The sequence below is a fragment of the Mobula birostris genome, chromosome 21, assembly GCF_030028105.1.
Source record: "Mobula birostris isolate sMobBir1 chromosome 21, sMobBir1.hap1, whole genome shotgun sequence".
In the NCBI taxonomy this organism is placed as follows: Eukaryota; Metazoa; Chordata; class Chondrichthyes; order Myliobatiformes; family Myliobatidae; genus Mobula; species Mobula birostris.
Window position 1 is genome coordinate 18265576 of NC_092390.1, and position 27536 is coordinate 18293111.

A 27536-nucleotide genomic window follows, 5' to 3' on the forward strand; every position below is an offset into this window, starting at 1 on the left:
GCTGGAACTGGGTGTAGACAAGGTGTTGTAGAAAACCCAGAGCATGTAGAAGAGCTGACACTGATGCACACACAGGCTGCACTGCACCAGTGAAAACCTATGCCTTGGTCTATAACTGACTGTAGGAATATGACAATGAAAATGGCCTTTTCCTGTGCTGTAGCATCCTGTAACTCTGGTGGTCCACTCTGAGTGAATGGCACTCTGAGAACACCCAGTGAAAACTGGAAATGCAGAGTGCCCATATAAAGATAAACAGATTATGGTTCTGAGCGTGTGCAGCTCAGAACTTTGAGGAATCCGGACACATGATACCCCTCTTGTTCCCTGCCTGTATGCAGTGCTAACCAGGACTGTGTCAGTGCAGTGGGCTTAATCTCAATCTTGTAACCCAGGTGTGCTGACAGCTCCCATGTTTCCAGCTGAACAATCGGAAGAAGGTTCTTGCCTGTTTAACTGAATGTTTCCCATTGTAACTGTAATCTTTCTTCACTCTCTTCCCAGGCTAGCGACTGGCGTGAGCGAGCTCTGAACGATATGATGGGAGGAGTCCTTGAGGCAAAGAAATCGGACATTCTGAAACTGGTGCGAAACATCAACAGCTTTATCATCCTGTGTGCTCAGTTACCTGAAACTAGCCACGGTAGAACTCATGACATAAAGATTGTTATATTATGGTTTATAGGACAGAAGAAAGATTATAGGTTCAAAGGGAAAGGCCGAGGCCATTGATCAAAATGGCAACGTGGGAAGGGGTTGATCAGTAATGGTGTAAACATAGTAAAATTGAGGAGATATGCTATAAAAGGTAAAGCTGAAGATACAATAGCTGATCATAAAAAGCCAACGATGTATACAAGCAAATGGATTTAATCCAATAGTCAGAGAGAAATAGTTGCATGGCAATTGGTTATTAAATATTCCAAGCTAATTTACACCTAGAAAGGTTAGACAAATGAAAAAGGAAGGCAAAAGTTCCAATGATAAAAACATGACTTTAGTGAGAAAGGGTCTCAACCCAGACCATTGCAGAGGTAACAAGGCAGTAAAACACAGGCCTCTAATAGCAGCAGTCAAAGAGAGTGAATCAAGAAATGAAATTGGACTGCAAAAGAGGTGCATTGATAATGGCCACAGTCAAGCTGGTAAAAATCATCTGCAGTCTGAGTTCATGAAACTTAAACGTATTTCTAGTCTCAATCATAAAACTGACACAGGGTGGGAATTCTGCCTGCTTGCTCAGTCTGGCCTGTATGTGACTCCAGAGACACCCATGTGGTCAGCTACCCTGTTCAATGATAGTAACCACTGGCATTGCCAACAAAATTCACAATCCATTATTGATAGGAAACCACTTCCACTTGTGATAGTTTTTCCTCTGTAGCGTGGGAGGGAGGGAGGGAGACCAGGTCTGTACATGAGCTCTCTGTAGTGGAAGGGAAAGAGACTAGATCTGTACATGATGTCTCTGTAGTGTGGGAGGGAGGGAGACCAGATCTGTATATGACATCTCCATATTGTGGGAGAGTGACCGGATCTGTGTATGATGTCCCCATACTGTGAGAGGGAAGGAGACTAGATCTGTATATGATGTCTCCGTAGTGTGGGAGGCAGGAAGTCATAACTGCATGATGTCTCTGTAGTGTAGGCTCTGAAAACCTGTGGCAACCAACTGACAGGTGTGTTCAAAGACTTTTTCAATCTCTCATTTCTACAGTTGTAAGTACCTACCTGCTTCAAAAGGGCAACAATCATACAGTGCTCAAGAAGAGCAGAGTGACATGCCTTAATGACTATCATCCAGTAGCACTCACATCTACAGTGATGAAGTGCTTTGCGAGGTTGGTTATAGCTCAGCAAGGACCTGGACCAACTGCAATTTGCCTAACACCACAATAAGTCCACGCAGATGCAATCTCACTGACTCTTCAAGCAGCCTTAGATCATCTGGACAATACTAATAACTATGTCAGGATGCTGTTTATTGACTACAGTTCAGCGTTAGGATCTGTCCTGGGCCCAACATATCGAGCAGCTACAAAGAAGGCACGACAACGACTGTATTTCATTAGGAAATACTCAAAAAAAATTCTACAGATTTACCATGTAGAGCATTATAACTGATTTCATTACCGTCTAGTATGATGGGACCACTGCAATTATTCCTACAGTTCTGAACAAAAAGCTCCAAAACCTGGGCCTCTGTATCTCTCTCTGCCACTGGATACTCAACTTCCTAACTGAAAGATCACAATCTGTGCAGATCAGAAATAACATCTCCACCTCACTAACATTTAACATTGGCCCACCTCAGGGATGTGTGCTTAGCCCACTGCTCTACTCTCTCCACATCCATGACTGTGTGGCTAGAAACAGCTCAAATGCCATTCCTAAATTTGCTCCTGACACAACTATTGTTGGTAGAATTTCAGATGGTGACAAGAGGGCATATAGGAGCAAGATATATCAGCTGGTTGAGTGCAACAACTTTGCACTCAATGTCAGTAAGACCAAAGAATTCATTGTGGACTTCAGAAAGGGTAAGATGAAGGAACACATTCCTGTCCTCATAGTGTGATCAGGAGTGGAAAGAGTAGGCAATTTCAAGTTTCTGGGTGTCAACATCTCTGAGGATCTGTCCTGGGCCCAACATATCGAGCAGCTACAAAGAAGGCACGACAACGACTGTATTTCACTAGGAAATACTCAAAAAAAATTCTACAGATGTACCATGTAGAGCATTATAACTGACTTCATTACTGTCTGGTATGATGGGACCACTGCACAGGATCAAAATAAGCTGCAGAGAGCTGTGAACTTAGCTCCATCATGGGAAGTAACCTCCAAGGAGCAATGCCTCAAAAAGGCAGCGTCCACCGTTAAGGACCCCCATCACCCAGGACATGCCCTCTTCTCATTCTACCGTCAGGAAAGAGGAACAGGAGCCTGAAGCCACACACTCAAAGATTCAGGAACAGCTTCTTCTCCTCTGCCAACCGTTTTCTGAATGGATATTGAACCCATGAACACTATCTCTCCACTTAAAAAATTATTTTTGCTCTACTTTGTTCACGTAACTATTTAATAGATATATATTGACTGTGATTCCGCTATTTTCTCTCTGTCGTTATGTATTGCTAAATACTGCTGCCATAAAGACAACAAATTTAACAACATATGCCAGTGATATTAAACCTGATTCTGATTGAGAGATAGAGGCTCCAGATCTGTACATGTCTCCATAGTGTGAGAGGGAGAGAGACTTGATCTGTACATGATGTCTCTGTAGTGTGGGTAGGAGGGAGAGCAGATCTGTACGTGATGTCTCCATAGTGTGGGTAGGAGGGAGAACGGATCTGCACATGATGTCTCTGTAGTGTGGGTAGGAGGGAGAACAGATCTGTACATGATGTCTCTGTAGTGTGGGATGGGGGAGGACCAGATTATAATCAGAATGATGTCTATAACTGACATCCGCTTTGAGCTTTTTTTTGTTTTGCAGCAGCAGTACAGTGCTATACATAAAAACAGTGTAAACTACTGTAAGAAATAAATATACATAAAGTAAATTAGTACTGCAAAAAGAGAGCAAGAAGAGTTGTGCTGCACCCAATCTGTGGGTGGGAGCACAATAAGTAACAGTGATATCAGTTAGCTCTGTCGCTGAAGTTGTAAAAAGGCAGCACTTCTTGGTGTTTTTGAAGTTGGACTGAGCCCAATCAGTAAACGGGATTCATTAGAAAGGATGAATAAAAATAAGGCAGCTGCAAGAAGAGCAGCCATTCTGTGAGTGGTTAAGTGTTGGAGTGGCTTTGCCTCGTCGGGTTTGGGCAAGGTAAGTTTCTCCTTCCTCTTTATTATTTCTTTTCTTGTCTGTTAAGGCACAGTTAGTGCAGTGAGAATGGCTTCAGGGTCTGTGTTTTGTTCTGTGGGTGAGATGTGGGAATTCTGAGAGACCTCCAGCCTCCCGGATAAACACATCTGCACCAGGTGCACCAAGCTGCAGCTCCTCATAGAACATATTAAGGAACTGAAGCTGCAGCTCGATGACCTTCTGCTCATATGGGAGAATGGGGAGGTGATCGATAGGAGCTACAGGGAGGTAATCACCCTTAGGTTGCAGGAGGCAGGTAATTGGGTGACTGTTAGGAGAAGGAAGGGAAATAGGCAGTCAGTGCAGAGTACGCCTGTAGCCGTTTCCCTCAATAATATGTATACCACGTGGGAAACTATTGATGGGTCTCTGGCACTGAGTGTGGGGCTGTGGTTCAAAACAGAACAAAGGACTGCAGTGGTGATAGGAGAATCCTTAGTCCAAGGAAGAGAGATGATATTCTGTGGGAGCAGTAGAGACACCCAGATGGTATGTTGGCTCATAGGGTTTGGGATGTCTTCGATCGGTCTACAGCATTCAAGGGGGGAGAGTGAGCAGCCAGAAGTCTGAGTGTATGTTGGCACCAATGACATAGGTGAGGAGGTCCTAAAGAGAGTTTTCAGGGAGCTAGGTAGAAAGCTGAAAAATCTTTGGATTGCTGCCCATATCATGTGCCAGTGAGGGCAGGAATAGGATAATTTGGCAGATGAATGTGTGGCTGATGAACTGGTGCAGGGGGCAGGGTTTCAGATTTATGGATCATTGGGATCTCTTCAGGGGACGGTACGACCTGTACAAAAAGGACAGGTTACAGCTGAAGCCGAGAGGGACCAATATCCTTGCGCGCAGGTTTGCTAGAACTGTTCAGGAGGGTTTAGACTAATTTGGCTGGGGGGGGTGGTGGTGGGAATTGGATGATAGTGCTGAGGATCGGGTAGTTGGCGTTGTGTAATGAGACTGCTAGCAAGGAGAGTTGATGATATAAGTCAGCAAAATAGTTGCAGTGTAAAAGGGGGACAAAATCAAAAAGGGTGAATACAGGATTGAAGGTGTTATATTTGAATGCACAGTATATGAAATAAGGTAGATGAACTTGTAGCACAGTTAGGATTGGCATGTATGACTTTGGGGACATCACTGAATCATGGCTGAAAGAAGATTATAGTTGGGAGCTTAACGTCCAAGGATACACATTGTATCAAAAGGGAAGGCAGGTGGGCAGAGGGGGTGGGTGGCTTTGTTGGTTAAAAAAAAATGAAATGAAATCATGAGAAAAAGGTAACATAGGATTGGAAGGTATAGAATCGTCGCAGGTAGAGTTAAGGAACTGCAAGGGTAAAAAGACCCTGTCTGGAGTTATATATTGACCTCCAAACAGTGACAAAGATGTGGTCTACAAATTACAATAGGAGATAGAAAATGCAGTTAAAAGGGCAATGTTATTGGGGGATTTCAATATGCAAGTGGATTGGGAAAATCAGGTTGGTGCGAGATCCCAAGAGGAGGAATTTCTTGAATGCCTACAAGATGGCTTTTTAGAGCAGATTGTGGTTGAGCCACCAGGGGATCAGCTATTCTGGATTGGGTGTTGTGTAATGAATCAAAATTGATTTGAGAGCTTAAGGTAAAGGTACCATTAGGGGCCAGTAATCATAATATAATAGAATTCACCCTGCATTTTGAGAAGGAAAAGCTAAAGTTCAATGTAACAGTGTTAGATGTAACAGGACTGGAAAATTGCAAATGTCACTCCACTCTTCAAGAATGGAGAGAGGCAGAAGAAAGGAAATTATAGGCCAGTTAGTCTGACCTCTGTGGTTGGGAAGACATTGGAGGCAAATGTTAAGCCCATAGCCAGCGTGGTTTCCTTAAGGGAAAATCTTGTCTGACAAACCTGTTGGAATTCTGTGAAGAAATAACAAGCAAGATAGACAAAGGAGAATTGATTGATGTTATGTACTTGGATTTTCAGAAAGCCTTTGACAAGGTGCCACACATGAGCCTGCTTAACAAGGGAAGAGCCCATGCTGTTATAGGAAAGATACTAGCATGGATAAAGGATTGGCTGATTGGCAGGAGGCAAAGAGTGGGAATAAAGGGAGTCTTTTCTGGTTGCTGTCAGTGACCAGTGGTGTTCCACAGGGGTCTGTGTTGGGACCACTACTTTTTACATTATATGTCAATGATCTGGCTTTGTGGGTGATACAAAGATAGGTGGAGGGGTAGGTAGCTTTGAGGAAGCAGAGTGGCTACAGAAGGACTTAGACAGATTAGGAAAATGGGCAAAGAAGTGGCAGATGGAATACAGTGTTGGGAAATATATGGTCCTGTACTTTGATAGAAGAAATTAAAGTGCAGATATTTTTTTAAATGGAGAGAAAATTCAAAAATCTGAGGTGCAAAGGGAATCGGGAGTCCCTGTGCAGGATTCCCTAAAGGTTAATTTGCAGGTTGAGTTTGTGATGAGGAAGGCAAATATGATGCTAGGATTTATTTCCAAGGAGTCTAGAATATAAAAACAAGGATGTAATGTTGAGATTTATAAATCGCTGGTGAAACCTCACCTAAAGTATTGTGAGCAATTTGGGCCCCTTTATGTAAGAAAGGATATGCTAATATTGGAGAGGGTTTAAAAGAGGTTCACGGGATTGAAGGGCTTGTCATATGAATAGCGTTAGATGGCTCTGGGCTTTTACTCACTGGAATTCAGAAGAATGAGGGGGGGCCTCATTGAAACCTATCAAATGGTGAAACGCTTCAACAGAGTGGGTGTGGAGAGCTTGTTTCCTATGGTAGTGGAGTCCAAGACCAGAGGACAGTTTCAGAACAGAGGGGCATCCATTTAGAATGGAGATGAGGAGGAATTTCCTTAGCCAGGGAGTGTTGAATCTGTGGCATTCATTGCCAATGGGGACTGTGGAGTTTTTTTTTAAACCAGGCCCTTTGGTAAAGTCTGGCCTACATCAATTTACAAGTTACAACATGTAGCCTTTAAATTGGTAGGATCATAAACTACCTAATCTGGGGCAATCACACATGCGGTTAATCCAAGAAGCATTAGTGCTGATGATGCAATTGGGTTGTTATTCTGAGAAAAAGGTTTAAGGAGATAGTCATTGGGTATATTTAAGGCAGAGGTTGATAGATTCTTGTTAGTCAGGGCATGAAGGGATATGGGGAGAAGGCAGGAGATTGGGGCTGAGAGACAAAATGAATCAGCCATGGTGAAATGGTGGAGCAGATTCAATGGGCCAAATGGTCTAATTCTGCTCCTATACCTTTTGGTCAAAAATAACGAGGTAGTGTTCATGGGTTTATTCTACATTTAGAGTTCTGTGTGAAGGAGAAGAAGCTGTTTGTAAAGTATTGAGTGTGCGTCTTCAGACTCCTGTACCTTCTCACTGATGGTAGTACTAGGACAATGCATGTACTGGGTGCTGAGGGTCTTTAATGATGGATGTCACATTTTTCAGACATCTCCTATTGAAGATTTTTTTCAATGGAGGGGCGGTTAGTGCCAATGACAGAGATGGCAGAGTATGCAACTCTCTGAATCATTTTCTGATCTTGTGCATTGGAGCATCCATATCAGATGGTGTTGCAACCTGACAGAATGCTTTCCACAGTACCATTGTAGAAATTACCCAGCATTTTTTATGAAATACCATTGTCTTCAAATATGTACACGATACCTCTGTAGTGCAGGGAATTTAAAATAAACCTTGTAGAAATCCAGGAAGTTGAGGAGGAGGAACAGGAGACTGGGATCCAATAAGATACGCTACTGGTTGCTCGTAACCTCTTATGCTTTTTTGTTTTTTAGGAAGTTCCTGTCCCATACTTCATGAACTTGCCAGAATATGAATGGAACGAAGAACAAGTCAAACAGGCCAAAGAATACAACATCAAGGAGCGGGCTCTGAGAGAGGAGAAAGACAAGTACAGGAAGGTAACCAAAGTACGGGTGGGAGGGGGTCCAAAAGAGAAGTCTGCCCACTCCACTGCCACGGAGAACAGTTTAGGGTAGAACTGTCCTTTAAACAGCCAATTCATCACAGGATGTTGCCCTGCACTACATTAACAACACCTTTCAACTTCAATGGCAAAACAATGCCCAATGGTGCTTCACAGCAATATTATCAAATAAAATATAACATCCAAGTCATGTATCTAGTGGGATGTTATGTTGTTGAAGTTGTATAAGATATTGGAGAGGCTTAATTTGGAGCACTGTGTGCAGTTCTAGTCAACTACCCGCAGGAAAGATATCAATAAGATTGGAAGAGTGCAGAGAACATTTATAAAGATGATACCAGGACTTGAGCTCCTGAGTTACACGTAAGGTTAAGTAGGTTAGGTTTTAATCCCTAGAGCACAGCAGAATGAGGGGAGATTTGATAGAGGCATACAAAATTTATGAGAGGGTATAAATAGGGTAAATGCAAGCAGGCTTTTTCCACTAAGGTTAGGTGAGACTAAAACTGGAGGTTATGGTTTAAGGGCGAAAAGTAAAATGTTTAAGAGGAGCACGAAAAGAAACGTCTTCACTTAGAGGTTGGTGAAAGTGTGGAATTGATGGATTCCAGTTAGATTTCAACATCTCAAGGAAATTTGGATAGGTACATGGATGGGAGGGGTATGGAGTACTATGGTCTAGATTCAGGTTGATGGAACTAGGCAGATTAATGATTTGGTATGGACTAGATGGGTGGAAGGGCCTGATTCAGTGCTTTACTTTACAGTGCTCTGAGATGAATAGCTGGTGATGAAAGGTCAGTTCTGATGCTGCAGGAGTTTGCAGAGATGGGAGTTTAAAGTTGAGGTATTGCAAAGGAAGCCAGCGTAGAGTAACTGGGCAGAACCTCTGGGTGGACAGGACATGGTCCACGAATGGGGCCAAGAGAATGGAGGCAGCGACAAAAGCAGATGTTCCAAGTGGTATGGAATTGTACTGAAATCCAGCCTCTCGGACCAGCTGCCATTACCCTCATATTTCAGGGGATGGGCTCAGCGCCTCAGGAAGATGCATGAACTTTGATTAGACTAGGATCTAAATCTGCGGAGGTGCGTGTGTGTGCGTGTTTTCACGTGTATTTGGGAAACAGGTGTATGTTTTTATGTAATAGTGTATGGTTGGACAACATATGAAGCATACATGTTGGGTTGTGTGTGTGCGTGTGCGCGCGTGCGCATGTATATATGTTGGTGGTGTGAGGCTGAGCTGATTTTCTTGGCTATTTTACAGACCCTGGAATCTGAACTAAGGAAACTGCAGGCTTCCATCACAGAAACAACAAATGCCTTCGATGACCTTATTAATAAACTGTTTGAAAAAAAAGTGAGAACAGAAATGATCATCTACCAGGTAATTCCTCTAATCCTTACACTTCTCCGTGACCTGATTCCCCAGGTCTGTATCCAGGGCACTTCCGCCAAGCAATGTCACACCCAGACAGGCCACCATGTACTAGGAGGTGAAGGCAAATTGACAAACATGTAAATAAAAGACAGAAACTATGGCAATGTGCCTGTTCCACCTTTCAGTGAGAAGTGAGATCACAGTTGTTAGTCAACTTTAACATCATCTTCACTCAATTCCTTAAATCTGAAAATTGGCCAATATTGTTTTTGAATGTACTCAACCACTGAGCATACTAATTCCACAGATTTACCACCCTCTGGTTGCAGAAATTCCTCATTCAGTCCCGAGGGGCCAAACCTTTGATTAGATATTCTGGTTCTTGGTTCCAGACCCCATCAAGAGGGTGCATCAGCTCCATATCTACCCTGTCAAGTCTTAAAATGGATGGAGCTTTCTGCCTGACCCATTGGGCCCTACCCTGCCCTGATGGTGTGGTGTAAAGGGAGCGGTTTCTCCTGGTCAGCCCCTGTAGAGAGATCAAGAGCTGCACAGAGTGGAATGGGCCTCAGAGAGCTGTACGTACCTGTGGGGCCGATGCCCGAGTTGCAGCTGTGTGGTGGAGATGAGCCTGCCTGCCTGACAGGCCTTACAGGTGTGGAGGAGGTTATGTGTGTTGCTGAGTAACTGGTACTTCACTTACAGGAGGAGCTCAAGATCTGCAATCTGGTCTTCTCACTGCAAATCGAGGAGGAGATACAGAACCGCAATGCTCAACTACAGCACCTGCTGGCTGAACAGAAGGCCTCTGTGGTATGACAGGAATAGACTCAGATAAGTACAGGTCCCAATGACACAAGAGCAGTGTTTCAGTGCTCAACCGTGCTCACTCCATGCCCGGCCAACATAATACACATCACTCTCCATTCCCCACCCTTACAGTGTACGCCCCGTCCCCACCGTTATGTAAAGAATAGAACGTTGCAGCACATTATAATACAAGCTCTTCAGCCCATGATGATGTGCCAACTTTTTAACCTATTCAAAGATCAATCTAGCAGTTCCCTCCGATAGCCCTCCAGTTTTCTGACATCCGTGTACCAAGTCAGTTACAAGCCCAGTCGTCACTCTCCTTCATGTCCTCCATCACTCAACCTGACCACTCATTCCCTTCCCACTGCCAACTTTGCCATTCGCTGCCACTGGAAACCCTAATCTATCATCTTGTCTGGTCCACAGGAGTCTGTGACAATGTTCTCACTCACGTTGTGTTCACTCCCCTCACATATGGTATTGGCCTAACTAGGGCAACAGATGACCTCCCAGTGGGTTAGATTTCTAAATATAGATCACAGATATCTAACAGCCTAACCCTGCAGGTGGTCATATTTAATCTGAATCATCCTACCCCCAGCCCATTTCAGTCACATGCTCAAGACCCAGTCCCTTTCTTCCAAACTGATTTGTGACTCTCCCGAACGTGTTCACTATTTCCTGGAGATGCTCCCTCATGCCCATGCTCAGGGTGAATTCAGGAGTTCCCCTGGGCCCTGAAAAGCAGCAATAGACATCCCCTGTGGTCTGGGACACCTCTCACTGGGGCAGTTCCCACCCAATAACCAAGTACTGTGCGAGAGGCTGGATTATTGAGGAGTGCCAAATAATCACCTTTCCCACCAATAAACCAGTTCCCTTCTCTCAATGGCAGGGAGTGAAGTCGAGGCTTGTGCAGGAGACCAGGATGATGGTGGAGACATTCCGAGAGGCCTATGATGACCTGGTGGCGGAGGACAGGGTAAGTGGCTTGGATATGCAGTAAATGGTCAGTGGGTACACAGCATTGGGACCAGGGAATGAGAATGCAGAACTGGGACCAGGATCGGGGAATGGGGACATGGCAGTAGAATGGGAAGGTGCCCAGCTTCTGATTCTGGAATACCTAGGACCAGCTGCACTGAGTGGGGCCAAGCCCTGTCCCAATCTTGCCTCAGTAGGTCAGCCCACACTGAGTGAAACACCGGCTCCAGGGACAGTGGCTCCCACCAGGGCACGGTGCAGATTACAAGAATGCAGATCTTGTGAACGCTGAACTGTCTCGACCCTGCCTTCCAGTCCCATCCCCTCTCTCTCTTCCCTCAGCTTCTAACACAGTCTCCTCCATCTGCTTCTGTCCAGCTCCTGGATCGTGGATTCAGGAAGGAGTTTTTTGATGTCAACGCCGCAATGGTCGACCAGCTCTACAAACTGTACAAGCGCAGACCCAAGTGAGTGCATATGGCAGCACATGGAAACACCAGCATGCACAACTACCACATCTCTGAACCACTGCAGCACATGGAAACGCCAGCCTGCACGTCTGCCACATCTCTGAACCACTGCAGCACATGGAAACACCAGCCTGCACAACTACCACATCTCTGAACCACTGCAGCACATGGAAACACCAGCATGCACGTCTGCCACATCTCTGAACCACTGCAGCACATGGAAACACCAGCATGCACGTCTGCCACATCTCTGAACCACTGCAGCACATGGAAACACCAGCATGCACGTCTGCCACATCTCTGAACCACTGCAGCACATGGAAACACCAGCATGCACGTCTGCCACATCTCTGAACCACTGCAGCACATGGAAATGCCAGCATGCACGTCTGCCACATCTCTGAACCACTCCTGTACATGGAAACACCAGCATGCACATCTGCCACATCTCTGAACCACTGCAGCACATGGAAACACCAGCATGCACGTCTGCCACATCTCTGAACCACTGCAGCACATGGAAACACCAGCATGCACATCTGCCACATCTCTGAACCACTGCAGCACATGGAAACACCAGCATGCACAACTACCACATCTCTGAACCACTGCAGCACATGGAAACGCCAGCCTGCACGTCTGCCACATCTCTGAACCACTGCAGCACATGGAAACACCAGCCTGCACAACTACCACATCTCTGAACCACTGCAGCACATGGAAACACCAGCATGCACGTCTGCCACATCTCTGAACCACTGCAGCACATGGAAACACCAGCATGCACGTCTGCCACATCTCTGAACCACTGCAGCACATGGAAACACCAGCATGCACGTCTGCCACATCTCTGAACCACTGCAGCACATGGAAATGCCAGCATGCACGTCTGCCACATCTCTGAACCACTCCTGTACATGGAAACACCAGCATGCACATCTGCCACATCTCTGAACCACTGCAGCACATGGAAACACCAGCATGCACGTCTGCCACATCTCTGAACCACTGCAGCACATGGAAACACCAGCATGCACATCTGCCACATCTCTGAACCACTGCAGCACATGGAAACACCAGCATGCACAACTACCACATCTCTGAACCACTGCAGCACATGGAAACGCCAGCCTGCACGTCTGCCACATCTCTGAACCACTGCAGCACATGGAAACACCAGCCTGCACAACTACCACATCTCTGAACCACTGCAGCACATGGAAACACCAGCATGCACGTCTGCCACATCTCTGAACCACTGCAGCACATGGAAACACCAGCATGCACGTCTGCCACATCTCTGAACCACTGCAGCACATGGAAACACCAGCATGCACGTCTGCCACATCTCTGAACCACTGCAGCACATGGAAACACCAGCATGCACGTCTGCCACATCTCTGAACCACTGCAGCACATGGAAATGCCAGCATGCACGTCTGCCACATCTCTGAACCACTCCTGTACATGGAAACACCAGCATGCACATCTGCCACATCTCTGAACCACTGCAGCACATGGAAACACCAGCATGCACGTCTGCCACATCTCTGAACCACTGCAGCACATGGAAACACCAGCATGCACGTCTGCCACATCTCTGAACCACTGCAGCACATGGAAACACCAGCATGCACGTCTGCCACATCTCTGAACCACTGCAGCACATGGAAACACCAGCATGCACGTCTGCCACATCTCTGAACCACTGCAGCACATGGAAATGCCAGCATGCACGTCTGCCACATCTCTGAACCACTCCTGTACATGGAAACACCAGCATGCACATCTGCCACATCTCTGAACCACTGCAGCACATGGAAACACCAGCATGCACGTCTGCCACATCTCTGAACCACTGCAGCACATGGAAACACCAGCATGCACATCTGCCACATCTCTGAACCACTGCAGCACATGGAAACACCAGCATGCACAACTACCACATCTCTGAACCACTGCAGCACATGGAAACGCCAGCCTGCACGTCTGCCACATCTCTGAACCACTGCAGCACATGGAAACACCAGCCTGCACAACTACCACATCTCTGAACCACTGCAGCACATGGAAACACCAGCATGCACGTCTGCCACATCTCTGAACCACTGCAGCACATGGAAACACCAGCCTGCACGTCTGCCACATCTCTGAACCACTGCAGCACATGGAAACACCAGCATGCACGTCTGCCACATCTCTGAACCACTGCAGCACATGGAAACACCAGCATGCACGTCTGCCACATCTCTGAACCACTGCAGCACATGGAAATGCCAGCATGCACGTCTGCCACATCTCTGAACCACTCCTGTACATGGAAACACCAGCATGCACATCTGCCACATCTCTGAACCACTGCAGCACATGGAAACACCAGCATGCACGTCTGCCACATCTCTGAACCACTGCAGCACATGGAAACACCAGCATGCACATCTGCCACATCTCTGAACCACTGCAGCACATGGAAACACCAGCATGCACAACTACCACATCTCTGAACCACTGCAGCACATGGAAACACCAGCATGCACGTCTGCCACATCTCTGAACCACTGCAGCACATGGAAACACCAGCATGCACGTCTGCCACATCTCTGAACCACTGCAGCACATGGAAACATCAGCCTGCACGTCTGCCACATCTCTGAACCACTGCAGCACATGGAAATGCCAGCATGCACGTCTGCCACATCTCTGAACCACTCCTGTAAATGGAAACACCAGCATGCTCATCTGCCACATCTCTGAACCACTGCAGCACATGGAAACGCCAGCCTGCACGTCTGCCACATCACTGAAACACGCAGCAGCACCACACTGTCACACTGTGCCCCCACATTGACACACCACAACATTGATGATAATGCTTTCCATACCATTTCCAGTAAAGCCTGTCACAGTGGAACAGCCCCAACCCTCCCTCACTGACACACGTGTCCCATGGATTGAAATCATTGGTGCACCCAGTTTATGAGCCATGGGGCCCATGCTTCCTAAGTGTTCACACACCACACACAAACACACCGCAGGCTGCTGGGTCCAGTGTCCCACTTGTGGATCCCAAACATCCTTGGGTATGTGTGTGTGTGAGAGAGGGTGGGGCAAGGGGCACCTGGGTGTGTGTGTGTGTGTGTGTGTGTGTGTGAGTGTGTGTGTATGCACGCGTGAGTGAGTGTGTGTGAGAGAGAGAGAGAGGGGGGGGGGAGAGAGTAAGAGTGAGAGACAGAGATATATAAATGGATGCAGTCCTGGGCTCCACATGTACAAGTCCATTCTGTGTGTCAGACTGGGTTCTGGATGGGGCCGCCTGTTTGCATCTGTTGGCTGAGGACCCATTGTGTGTTTTTCCTGTTCTGGGCAGGGTGCAGATGAAGAGAACCCAGGTGGCGACAGCCAACCCTTTTGGTGACCAGTCTGAGTCTTTCAGCGATGGGTATGCCCATCTACTGGCTGCCATGGATGATTTGGATTCAACTCGCTTCAAGCCTGAACACCTGGACCCGTTGGTATGGAAGCGATTCTGTGACGTCAGGCGGATGAAGGTGGAGAGCGAGCAACAGGTGAGAAGTGGGCCACTGCCCCTAGCACCATCTTCATGTCCCTCAGCAAGTGGAAACGGGTCTCACTGACTGAACCTCACCACCTCAGTGCCCTTCACCCCGAGACCATGAGCCCTGGTTCTAGACAGCTCAGCTTCCGGGATACAAGCTAACTGTACCCACCCTGTCATTTAGCAGATCCATGTTATAAAATCACATCCTGTTCTTCTGAACACGAGAAAATAATGCCACTCTGTATAACCTGTCATGTACAATAAACCCAATCCTATGAATAAACCCATTTGAATCTAACAGTTCAGCACAGGAACAGGCCCTTTGACTCACAATGTTGTGCTGAACTTGGATTGATTCAGCACAACATTGTGATATAGATTAACAAATTAATAATCAAATAGCCAACTAAACTATTCTGTCTACACAATATCCATATCCTTCCATTTTCTTCACATTCATGTGCTATCAAAGCATCTCTTCAAAGTCCTGAATGTATCTGCCTCTACTACCACAACTGGGTCTTCTAATTCTTGTTGAATTCCCTCTGTAGCAACAAGGGAGGAAGACCAGATCTGTACACAATGCCCTCAACAAGGCTTTTAACAAGGTCCTGCATGGTAGGCTGGTCCAGAGAGTAAAGGCATGTGAGATCCAAGGTGGGTTGGCTAACTGGATCCAAACTTGATTTGGTGATAGCAGGCAGAGGCTCATGGTGAAATGATTCTCTTCTGATGGGAAGTCTATGATCAATGGTACACTGCAGTGATTTGTACTAGAACCCTTTCTGTGATACAGATTAACAACTTGGATTGAATGCAGGGAATACAATTACCATATTTGTGGATCATATATGGAAGTTGGTGGTATAGTGGATAACAAGGAAGGTTGTCCAAAGTCACAGCCCGGTACAGACTAGATGGGAAGTTGGACAGAGTATCAGCATTAGGATTTAATCCCAGCAAGTGAGACGTAATGCACATTTGGGGGTAAGATAAGGGTAGGACATAAACAGTAAATGGTAGCACACCAAGGAATATTGATGAACCAAGGAACCCTAGTTAACAATGTCAAATGTCTAATACCAGAGGGCATGCATTTAAGGTGAGAGGAGGTAGTTTCAAAGGAGATGTGAGGGAAACTCTTTTACACAGAGAGTGGTGAGCACTTGGAATGCGCAGCCAGGTGGTGGTAGAGGCAGATACTTTTAAGAGATGTTTAGATGGGTGCATGAATATAAGGAAAATGGAAGAATATGAACTCATGTGGACAGAAATTAGTTTAGATGGCAGCACACACAAAATTCTGGTGGAATTCAGTGGATCAGGCAGCATCTATGGAAATGAATAAATAGTCAACGTTTTGGGCCGAGATCCTTCATCAGGACTGAGTCTGACTGTTCTATGTTCTATGGTTAGCTAGGTTTGTGAAGAAGACATATGGTATGCTTACCTCCCTATTTCAGGGCATAAAATACAAGTGTTAGGAGGTAATGTTGCAACTTTACAAAACACCCCTTCGAACCGCACCACCCAGCATTTCCCTGATTTAATCCTAGCCTAATTATGGGTCAATTTACAATGACAAATTAAGCTACTGACAGGTACGTCTTTGGATTGTGGAAGGAAACCAGAGCATCCCAAGGAAACCTATGCTGTCACAGGGAGAACATACAAACTCCCTACAGGCAGTGGCAGGAAATAGAGTGGGGCAGACATCAGCTAATGAACCATGTGCTGAGGGACAGCAGATTATTGGAGTGTAACTGGAGCAGAACTTCTCTACTCCTCTTGCAATAAAGACCGATGTTCTATTTGTCTTTCTAATTACTGTTCCTACATGTAAACTTTCAGTGATTTACTCTCTCTGAACAGCAACACGTTTGTCCCTCAATACTTTGTTTTCCTAATTTGTTACCCAAGTGGTCTCCCCGACTTGTCTGGGGCTGAAATTCCCTTGTGCCAGGTATCTGCTCTCAGGAAGAGACCTAGTCTAGGCCAGCAGCCCATGGAGTTCACAGCTGAGTGAAAGCATCACACCGTCCACATCACAAACAGGTAATGTCCCTTGCCCCAGTCTTCCTCATCGAGCCAGGAGGACAGTGGATATCACTAGCATTTTAATGGGTTCATTCATAACCAGAATTGCATTACAGAAAACCTGCAGAGTGTTGTTGCACATGCACCCTGTACATTCACATCAAAGGGACTCAGTTATGAATCAGGCTCCATAAACTTTAAGCGTGAAAGATTACAGGGTGATGTAATTACTTTTGAAAGAATGAATAGGCTCAACAGGAAGGAATGATATCCTCTGTCTGGACAAGGAGGAAGGAAAATAACATCATACTTAGGAATTGAAGGTGATGTCACAAATTTTCCTTCCTTACTGTGACACAGGAGGTTATTCAGCCTATCAAATCTTTGCTGATCCTTAGAACAATCCCATCAATCCCACTCCCCATCTCCTTGTATCCTGAAGCTTATAACAGTAGGAGATTTTAATTTTCTATGTATTAACTGGGAATCCCATACTGTAAAAGGACTTGTTGGGATGGTTTGTCAAATATGTTCAGGAAAGTTCCCTTCAGCAGTACCCAGAAGTCCCAATTAGAGCGTACGATACTTTTTCTATTAGGGAATGAGACAGGGCAGGTGACAGAAGTTTGTGTAAGGGAACACTTTGCATCCAGTGAAAACAATACCAATAGTTTCAAAGTAAATATGCAAAGAGATAGGCCCCACAGGTTGAGATTCTAAATTGGAGAAAGGCCAATTTTGATGGTATCAGAAATGACCTGGCAAGTGTAGATTGGGACAGGCTGTTTTCTGGCAAAGGTGTACTTGGTTTTCAAGAAATATTGAGGCACTGGTTAAGAGCAAAGAGGTGAATAGCAAGTACAGGTAAGTAGAAACAAATAAGGTTCTTATGGTGTATGAGAAATGACAGAGAACGTATGTACACAGCTTACACCCTGAGTTAATCAGTGACAACCAGGAAAGACTGGGTGACAACCACAAAAAGAGTGGTGACGACTGGAGAGTCAGTGACAGCCCGGAGAGACGGCAACCGGGGCAGAACGGGCTGGCAACCCAATCTGCGTTCTCTGAGAGGAGGACCCCCACAAAAGCCACAAAGAATCTAAGGAAAAGATACCCCCAGGGGTGCCCGAGAGGGGGGGGAGGATGAGCACCCCAGTTGGATGGACACAACGACATCAGACCCAGGCAATGAACAAACGACGATGAGGAAGCAGTGTGCATGTGGCAAAACCTGCAAGAACGATCGCAGCTTGAAGATCCACCAAGCGAGGATGAAGTGTCTGGTGGGAGCAGGAGCAGCTCAATGCGCAGGTGTCCAACCTGGTGAGACGAAGGAGGGGCCAGGCCCGGAGTCACCCCATAGTGCCCGGAACCTCCAAGTGTTGCAAACTGATCGCTCGAACATGAAGTCTAACAGGAGGCGGATCAAATGGCCTGCAGCTAACATGACTTCACTGTGGAAGCAGTTTGATGACGATGTTAACCAAATTCTGGAGGCAACGGCAAAGGGAGGGGTTGATAGGAAGCTGCAAACCATGACAACAATTATTGTTAGTATCATAGCGGAACGATTCGGAGAAGAGGAGAAGTAAGGCTCCAAAATATCTTACTCGAAGAACCAAAGAGCATTGAGGATCCACAACATCAGGCAGGAGATGAAAGTGCTGAAGTCCTAATACAAGGAGGCAGGAGAAGAGGAGCACATGGGCTTGGCCCAGCTGATGTGCATACTACGAAAGAAGATCAGGGTCCTCCGCCGGGCAGAGTGGCATCGGAGGCGGCGTCGTGAAAGGGCTCGAAAACGTGCTGCCTTTATCGCCAACCCCTTCAAGTTCACCAAGGAGCTGCTGGGGGAGAAGCGCAGTGGGAAACTGGCCTGTTCGCAGGAAGACATAGACCAACATCTGAAGAAGATATATAATGATCCTGAAAGAGAACAGGAGTTGGGAGAGTGCGACATCCTAATAGACCCACCTGAACCGGATGTGCAGTTCGATATGTCAGAGCTGCAGCTAAAGGAAGTCAGAGAGGTCGTCCGCAAAGCAAGGGCAAGCTCGGCTCCAGGACCAAGCAACACCTCGTACAAAGTGTACAAGAACTGCCCCAAACTCCTGCTGCGTCTGTGGAAGATCCTGAGAATCTTCTGGAGAAGGGGGAAGATCCCAGAACAGTGGAGAGTAACTGAAGGGGTGTGGATCCCGAAGGAGGAAAATGCCACCCAGATAGATCAGTTTCGCATCATCTCCCTGCTGTGTGTCGAGGCAAAGATCTTCTTCAGTGCAGTTTCCAACCGGTTGTGCACCTCCCTAGCAAAGAACACCTATATTGGTACATCAGTCCAGAAGGGTGGCATTTCAGGGATGCCGGGCTCTCTGGAGCACATCAGTGTGGTGACACAGCTCATCAGGGAGGCCAGAGAGAACAAGGGCAACCTGTCAGTGTTGTGGCTGGACCTGGCAAATGCATATGGCTCCATTCCGCACAAGCTGGTGCAGCTCACACTGACCAAATATCACGTCCCCAGCAGAATCAGAGACATTATCGCTGATTATTACAGCAACTTCAGGATGAGGGTCTCTTCAGGAGGAATTACATCAACCTGGCACAAGGTGGAGATCGGCATCATCACAGGGTGCACTATCTCAGTGACACTGTTCTCCCTAGCCATGAACATGCTCACTAAGTCTGCTGAACCAGAGTGCAGAGGGCCCAGAATGAATTCCGCTCAATGGCAACCACCTATCAGGGCGTTCATGGGTGACCTCACAGTCACCACAGAATCAGTCCCAGGCTGCCGGGGGATTCTGCAAGGGCTCGAAAAGCTGGTGGAGTGGGCCCGGATGCGTTTCAAACCTGCCAAATCAAGATCAATGGTGCTGAGGAAAGGGAAGGTGGAGAACAAGTTCCGGTTCAGCATCGCAGGCACAGCCACCCCAACCATCACAGAAAAACCAGTCAAGAGTTTAGGCAAAGTTTTTGACAGCTCTTTAAGGGACACAACATCCATTTAGGCAACCTGCACCGAGTTGGATGGCTGACTGAAATCTGTGGACAAGTCTGGCCTACCTGGGAAGTTTAAAGCCTGGGTGTATCAGCATGGCATTCTTCCCAGAATCCTGTGGCCCCTCCTCGTCTATGCAGTTCCGATCTCGACAGTTGAAACCTTAGAGAGGAGGGTTAGCAACCACCTCAGGAGATGGCTGAGGCTGCCAAAGAGCCTGAGCAGCATCGCACTCTATGGATACCACAACAAACTGCAACTGCCCTTCAAATCCTTGGAGGAAGAATTCAAGGTAACAAGAGCCAGAGAAGTGCTACAGTATAGGGACTCAAGTGACCCGAAGGTGGCTAGAGCAGGGATCCAAGTAAGTACTGGCAGGAAGTGGAGGGCAGAGGAAGCTGTTCAGGAGGCAGAGGCGAGGCTGCGTCACAGGAGGCTAGTGGGAGTGGTCACACGAGGCCGAGCTGGGCTAGGATCCTTTCCAACTCCCCAAATGGACACCAGAGGGAAGGAAAGGTGTCGTCTAGTTCAGGAGGAGGTGAGAGCAGTAGTGGAGGAGATGAGAGCCTGCAAGGCGGTGGGAATGAAGCAGCAGGGAGCTTGGACAAGATGGGAGAATGCACTTGAGAGGAAAGTGACCTGGGCTGATCTTTGGAAAGCCGAACCACACCGCATCCAATTTCTCATCCAGGCAGTGTACGATGTGCTTCCAAGCCCATCAAACCTGCACACATGGGGCAAGGCAGAGTCATCTGTGTGCCCACTGTGCTCCAAGCGAGGAACCCTGGAGCACATCCTCAGCGGCTGCGCAAGGACACTTGGTGAGGGACGGTACAGGTGGAGGCATGATCAGGTCCTGAAGACCATCGCTGAAGCCGTCAGCGCAGGAGTTGAGTGGGCGAAGCGGTCCCGACCCTCCAAGCAGACCATTGCCTTTGTCAGAGCTGGGGAGCAGCCAATACCTGCCAAAAGGACATCTGCAGGCATTCTGACTTCTGCAAAGGACTGGCAGCTGTTGGTGGACCTCGAAGGGCAGCTGAAGTTCCCAACCATATCGCAGCCACCACCCTGCGACCAGACATTGTCCTAGTGTCTGAGTCTACTAAGCAAGTGGTGCTGCTGGAGCTGACAGTCCCATGGGAAGATAGCTTGGAAGAGGCCTTTGAAAGGAAGCTCTCCAAGTACGCAGGACTGGTCAGCAACTGTCAGCAGGCTGGATGGAGAGCGAGGTGTCTCCCAGTGGAGGTTGGTTGTAGGGGATTCATAGCCCGTTCTTTAGTTAGAGCCTTCAGCATTTTGGGCATCGAGGGAGAGAGGAAGAGGAGAGCCATCCGCAGTACCACCGATGCGACAGAGAGAGCCTCAAGATGGCTGTGACTCAAAAGAGGAGAGCCATGTAGTCATAAGTAGCTAGCCATCTGGACACAAGCTGGGGTCTGATCAGCCCCGGCTGGGTCACCTGGAGGAGGTTGTATGATGTTGAAAGACCCGAAACACCCGATGATTCCAGGAACATCACTGAAGATGTGTCCAGAAGCATCAATAGATGTATGTACACAGCAGGGCTGAAAGAAGGCATGAAGTTGCTCTAGCAGACAATGTAAAGGAGAATTCTAAGGCATTCTACAGATATGTTAAGAGCAAAAGGGTTGCAAGGGACAATACTGGTCCTCCACAGGAATGGTAATCCATGTGTGGAGCCAAAACAGATGGAAGAGATTTTAGATGAATTCTTTGCATCTGTATTTACTCTGGAGACAGACACAGAGTCTATAAAAGTGAGGCAAAGCAGCATCAACTTCATGGACCCTGTACAGATTACGGAGGAGGTGTTTGCTACTCTGGGGCAATTCAGGATGGATAAATCCCCAGGGCCTGACAAGGTGTTTCCTTGAACCCTATGGGAGGCAAGTGCAGAAATTGCTGGGGCCCTAGCAGAGATAATTTAAATCATCCTTAGCAACAGGAAAGGCACCAGACTATTGGAGTATAGCAGTGTTGTTCTGCTGTTTAAAAAAGGCTCAAGACATAAACCAGGAAATTATAGGCCAGTGAATCTGACATCAGTTGTGGGTAGTTATTGCAAAGTATGCTAAGGGACTGGAGATATAAGTACTTGGATAGACATGGACTGATTAAGGATAGTCATCATGGCTTTGTGCATAGTTGGTCATGCCTAACCAATGTTAGAGTTTTTCGAGGAAGTTACCAGGAAAGTGGATGAAGGCAAGGCAGTGAATGTTGTTAAATGGAATTTAGTAAGACATTTGACAAGGTCCACATGCGACGTCGGTCAAGAAGGTTCAGTCGCTCGGCATTCAGGGTGAGGTAATAAATTGGATTAGATATTGGCTGTGTGGGAGAAGCCAGAGAGTGGTAGCAGAGGGTTGCCTGTCTGACTGGAGGCCTGTGACTAGTAGTGTGTCAATGGGATCAGTGCTGGGTCCTTTGTTGTTTGTCATCTATATCATGATCTGGATAATAATGTGGTTAACTGGATCAGCAAATATGTTGGTGACACCAAGATTGGGGGTATAGTGGACAGGAGGGCTATCATGGCTTGCTGAGAGATCTATATCAGCTGGAAAAATGGCAGATGGAATTTAATGCAGACAAGTGCGAGGTTTTGCACTTCGTTTGGGCCTGACAAGGTAGGTCTGACACAGTGAGGGCACTGAGGAGTGTGGAAGAGCAAAGGGATCTGGGAATACAGGTCCATAATTCATTGAAAGTGGCAACACAGGTAGTTAGGGACGTAAAGAAAGCTTTTGGCACATTGACCTTCATAAATCAATGTATTGATTAGAAGAGATGTAATGTTATGTTGAAGTTATACAAGGTATTGGCGAGGCCTAATTTGGAGTTTGCTAGTGTGCGGTTTTGGTCATCTACCTCCAGGAAAGATGTAAACAAGGTTGAAAGAGTACAGGGAAAATCTACAAGGATCTATATCAGCCAGATCTGAGTTATGAGGAAAGATTGAATAGTTTAGGACTGTATTCTTCAGAACATAGAAGATTGAGAGGAGATTTGATATAATATTATGAGGGGTACAGATATTACCCCTCATAATACAATGTTATAGGGTAAAAGCAAGCAGGCTTTTTCCACTGAGTTTGGGTGGGACTACAACCAGAGTTCATGGCTTAAGGGTGAAAGGTGAGAGGTCTAAGGGAAACATGAGGGGAAACTTCTTCACTCAGAGGGCTGTGAGAGTGTGGAATGAGCTGCCAGCACAAGTGGTGCATGTGAGCTCGATTTCAATGTTTAAGAGAAGTTTGGATAGGTTCATGGATAGGGGTACGGAGGGCTATGGTCCTGGTGCCTGTCAATGGGAGTAGGCAGTCTAAACGGTTTTGGCATGGACCAAAGGGCCAAGGGGCCTGTTTCTGTGCTGCACTTCTCCGTGACTCTATAACTTATGAGCTGGAACTGTCTGTTTCTTAATAGTTGATTGAATTCTTCTTGGATAAAGATTTTAAGGACCATGGGGTCAGTGTAAGTAGGAGGAGGACACACACCAGGTACATCAGATTCTCAGTGGGGTTGGCCTTGGCTGCTATTCTGTGATATTGATGGTTTAGAATCTTGTCCGTAACCCTGACCTGCTGCTGATACCACTCCCTGACCGGCCGCACTGTGTGCTCCGACCAGACTGGAGCCACTGCATTGGTAGCTGTTCTTTCACAAGGCCAGGTTTCCTCATATTCTGTGTCAAACTGGCCTATCTATTGATGCGTGTTCTCTCTGCTTCCTGCCCAGGTGAAGCTGAAGGCGGTGACCCTGGCTGAGATGCAGAGTTTCTTGCAGAAGAGGATTAATGATGATGAGCACAGCAACCAGATGATCAGCAATTATACACAAGACATCAAGAAGTCAGTGTCACTGCACTCCATTCTAGGGGAAGTGTGATCGTGAACGCTGCCTGTGGTGGGAAGGGGGCAGGGCAATGATCAGAAGTTAGCCATAGTTATACAGCACAGAACAGGCCCTTCAGCCCACCACATCCATGCTAACCCGTGTACCTATCCATACCAATCCCATATGCCTTCATTAGGACCGCGTGCCTTGCCAATTCGGTGTCTATCAGTGCCAAACATATCGACTGCATCTGATTTCATCATCTCTTCTGTCAGCAGGTTCCAGGTGGTAACCACTCTCTTTGTGTAAACACTTTTCCCTCAGATCAACCCAACCCTCTTATTCTTGATACCCCCACCGCAGAGGAAAAGATATTCTGACAATTTACACTATCCATGCCTCTCATTTTATATTCCTCCACCTTCGCCTCCTACGCACTGGAAAAACAGACTCAATCTATCCAATGTCTCCCCATAACTAAAAGCCCTCTAATCGAGAGGTCTTACTGATGAATCTCCTCTGCACCGTTTTCAGGGCCATCACCTCTTTCCCATAGAGTGGTGGTCAGACCTGCATACAGTGCTCCAAGTGTCTTTTTTAAAGTTGCTAGTTTGACATTCAATGCAGCATGGATGGAAAACATGCAAGCAGCCAGCCAGATTCGAACCTGGGACCATTTGCCTCGAAGTCTGGTATTGATGCCACTACACCACCAGCCAGCTTATGTGAACTCTATATGTATGCCTTATTCACTGCCCTGCATTTCCACTTTCAAAGAATATGGCCTTAAACCTCTGGCTCCCTCTGTTCATCAGTAAAAGTGCAAGAGAATGAGATTTATGGCATCGTTCTAGATACAGGCAGTACTCATTTGGGCCAAATACCTTCCTCTATTTCTTTAGCAATTCTACATCTAACACAGGAGGCCAGTCAGGCTTGGCGAGAAAGATGGCACTGGTGAAAAACAGCGATGTTTTGTGGACAGCATACAAAATTTATGAATTATCTTCTGAACCACTCTCACTGCAATCTGCAGACTGTAATTTCCCTTTAAGTAACATACTTTTGAACCATCTTAACAAACTAACAATTTCACGATCTTCTGACTGACTCAACAGACCTAACTCTCAAAAACGCAAGTTCAGCACGTTTAAGTAGACAAAGGTGCATCACTATGGCAGTAAGAGAAGAAAGAATGGGGGACTCCAAACCTGACTAAAAACAGCAGGGTATGAAATTTCCTCTATCCAATATCTTGTTAGTAAATGTGCAGTCACTGGAGAACAAAATTGAGGACTGCTGTATTGGAGGGAAATGAGAGATTGCTGCATTCTGTGTTCCATGGAGATATGGTTAACTGAATACAAACTGGGTTCAGTGAACAGACCTCAGGGCTTCTCGATGCACAGATTGGACCGGACAACTGATTCAGAGAAGGTAAAAGTTGGGGATCTGTGTTTCATGGTAAGCCTTCTGTGGTGCTCAGATGGAACAGTCTTATCACACTCGTTTCCCCATCTGAAACATCTAATGATTAAGTGCTGACATTTTTACTTACCAAGAAAGTTCTCCTCCATGATCCTGACCTCAGTTTAAATACTGCGAAAGGCAGGTGCTAATGAGGCACTCAAGGTATTGAGTGATACTGTTAGCAAACAAAAAACATCTTACTCCGATGCCTTTCAAATAAGAGACTTCAATGAGGCTTGTTTGCAGAAATCTCTGCCCAATTATCATCAATATATCACCTACAGCACCAGGGTCCCAACACACTCGACCACTGCTATACTACCATAAGGAATACCTACCATTCCATTCTTAGTCTGCATTGCAGGAAATCTGATTACTTGGCTGTCTTCCTCCTGCCTGTATACAGCAGAGGCTAAAGAGGCAAGGCTCCGGTAGTAAGGACAATGAAGAGGGGGTTGTGGAAGGTAGAGGAGCAACTACAGGCATTGCTTTAAGTTGGTAGACTGGGGCATGTTCAAGAGCTCCTCAAAGGTCCTGAACAAGTACTCCACGGTTGTCACGGACTTCATAAAAACAGTCGTAGATGAATGTGTCCCCACAAAATTGTTTAGGGTCTTCCAAACCAGAAGCCCTGGATGAACCATGAGATCCACAATCTGCTGAGGGCCAGATCAGTGGTTTTCAGATCTGGTGACCAAGTAAAGTACAAGAGATCCAAATATGATCTCCGGAAAGCCACCTCACATGCGAAGTGGCAATTCTGGACCAAACCTGAATCACGAAAGAATGCTCAACAGCAGTGGCAGGGCTTGTGTGCTATCAGTTCTTACAGAGTGAAACCAAGCGACATAGATGATGACGAGGTTTCGCTCCCAGATGAACACAATGCCTTTTATGTTTGCTTTGACTGTCAAGAAAAGGAGGCACCTTCACGAAATTTCATAGCCCCTGATGTACCTGTGAGTTCAGTCTCTGAGGCTGACATGCGAGCATCTTCAGGAGAGTAAGTCTGCAGAAAGCATTTGGCCCAGATGGATACTTGGCCGAGTACTAAAGACCTGTGTCCATCAATTGGCTGGAGTGTTCACTGATATCCTTACTCCCTCGCTTCGACAGTTTGAGGTACCCACCTGCTTCAAGTAGGCTTGAATTATACAGGTAGTAACCTGCCTCAATGACTGTCCTCCAGTAGCACTTACATCCACTGTAATGAAGAGCTTTGAGAAGTTGGTGGTGAAACATATCAATTCCTGCCTGAGAAGCAACTTGGATCTGCTCCATTTTGCCTGCCATAACAATGCCATTTCATTGGCTCTTCACTTAACTATGGAATATCTGTACATTGAAGGTACATACATCAGGATGCTCTTCATTGACACAGCACAGCATTCAATGCTATCATCCCCTCAAAACTAATCAATAAGCTTCAATACCTTGCAGAGCCAATACTTCCTCACTTGCAGATTCCAGTCAGTTCGGATTGGCAGCAATCTCTCCTCCACAATCACCATCAGCACAGATGGACCATAAGACTGTATGCTTAGCCTCTGCTCTACTCACTTTATACTTATGACTGTGAGTCTAAGCATAGCCACAATGCCATATTTAAGTTTGTTGATGACAACACTGCAAGAGCAGGGAGCTAAGTATTGACTTCAGGAGGAGGAAACCAGAAGTCCATAAGCCAATCCTCATTAGAGGTGGAGAGGGTCAGCAACTTTAAATTCTTTAGTGTTATTATTTCAGAAGATCTGTCCTTGGTACAGCATGTAAATGCAACTTCAAAGAAAGCATAGTGGTACCTCTACCTTCTTTGAAGTTTGCAAAGATTCAGCATGTCATCTAAAACTTTGACAAACTTCTATAGATATGTGGTGGAGAGTATATTGACTGGTTGTATCATGGCCTGGTATGGAAACATCAATGGTCTTGAGTAGACAAGCCTACAAAGAGCAGTAGATACAGCCCAGTTCATCACAGGTAAAGCCCTCCCCACCATTGAGCACATCTACATGGAGTGCTGTCACAAGAAAGCAGTATCCATCCTCAAGGACCCCAACCATCCAGGCCATGCTCTCTCCTCGCTGCTGCCATCAAGAAGGAGT

At 46.5% G+C, this 27536-nt stretch overlaps 1 protein-coding gene across 1 annotated transcript in view; it reads left to right on the forward strand.

Annotated features, from left to right (window-relative positions):
- Positions 1-27536, forward strand: part of cfap43 (cilia and flagella associated protein 43) — a 98867-nt gene that overhangs the window by 55108 nt on the left and 16223 nt on the right. Inside the window, exons 21-28 of the mRNA XM_072239068.1 lie at positions 505-585; positions 7698-7823; positions 9120-9239; positions 9939-10046; positions 10942-11028; positions 11409-11497; positions 14868-15066; positions 23863-23975. Of these exons, the coding sequence (XP_072095169.1) occupies positions 505-585; positions 7698-7823; positions 9120-9239; positions 9939-10046; positions 10942-11028; positions 11409-11497; positions 14868-15066; positions 23863-23975 (923 nt within the window). The remainder of the gene's footprint in view (positions 1-504; positions 586-7697; positions 7824-9119; positions 9240-9938; positions 10047-10941; positions 11029-11408; positions 11498-14867; positions 15067-23862; positions 23976-27536) is intronic.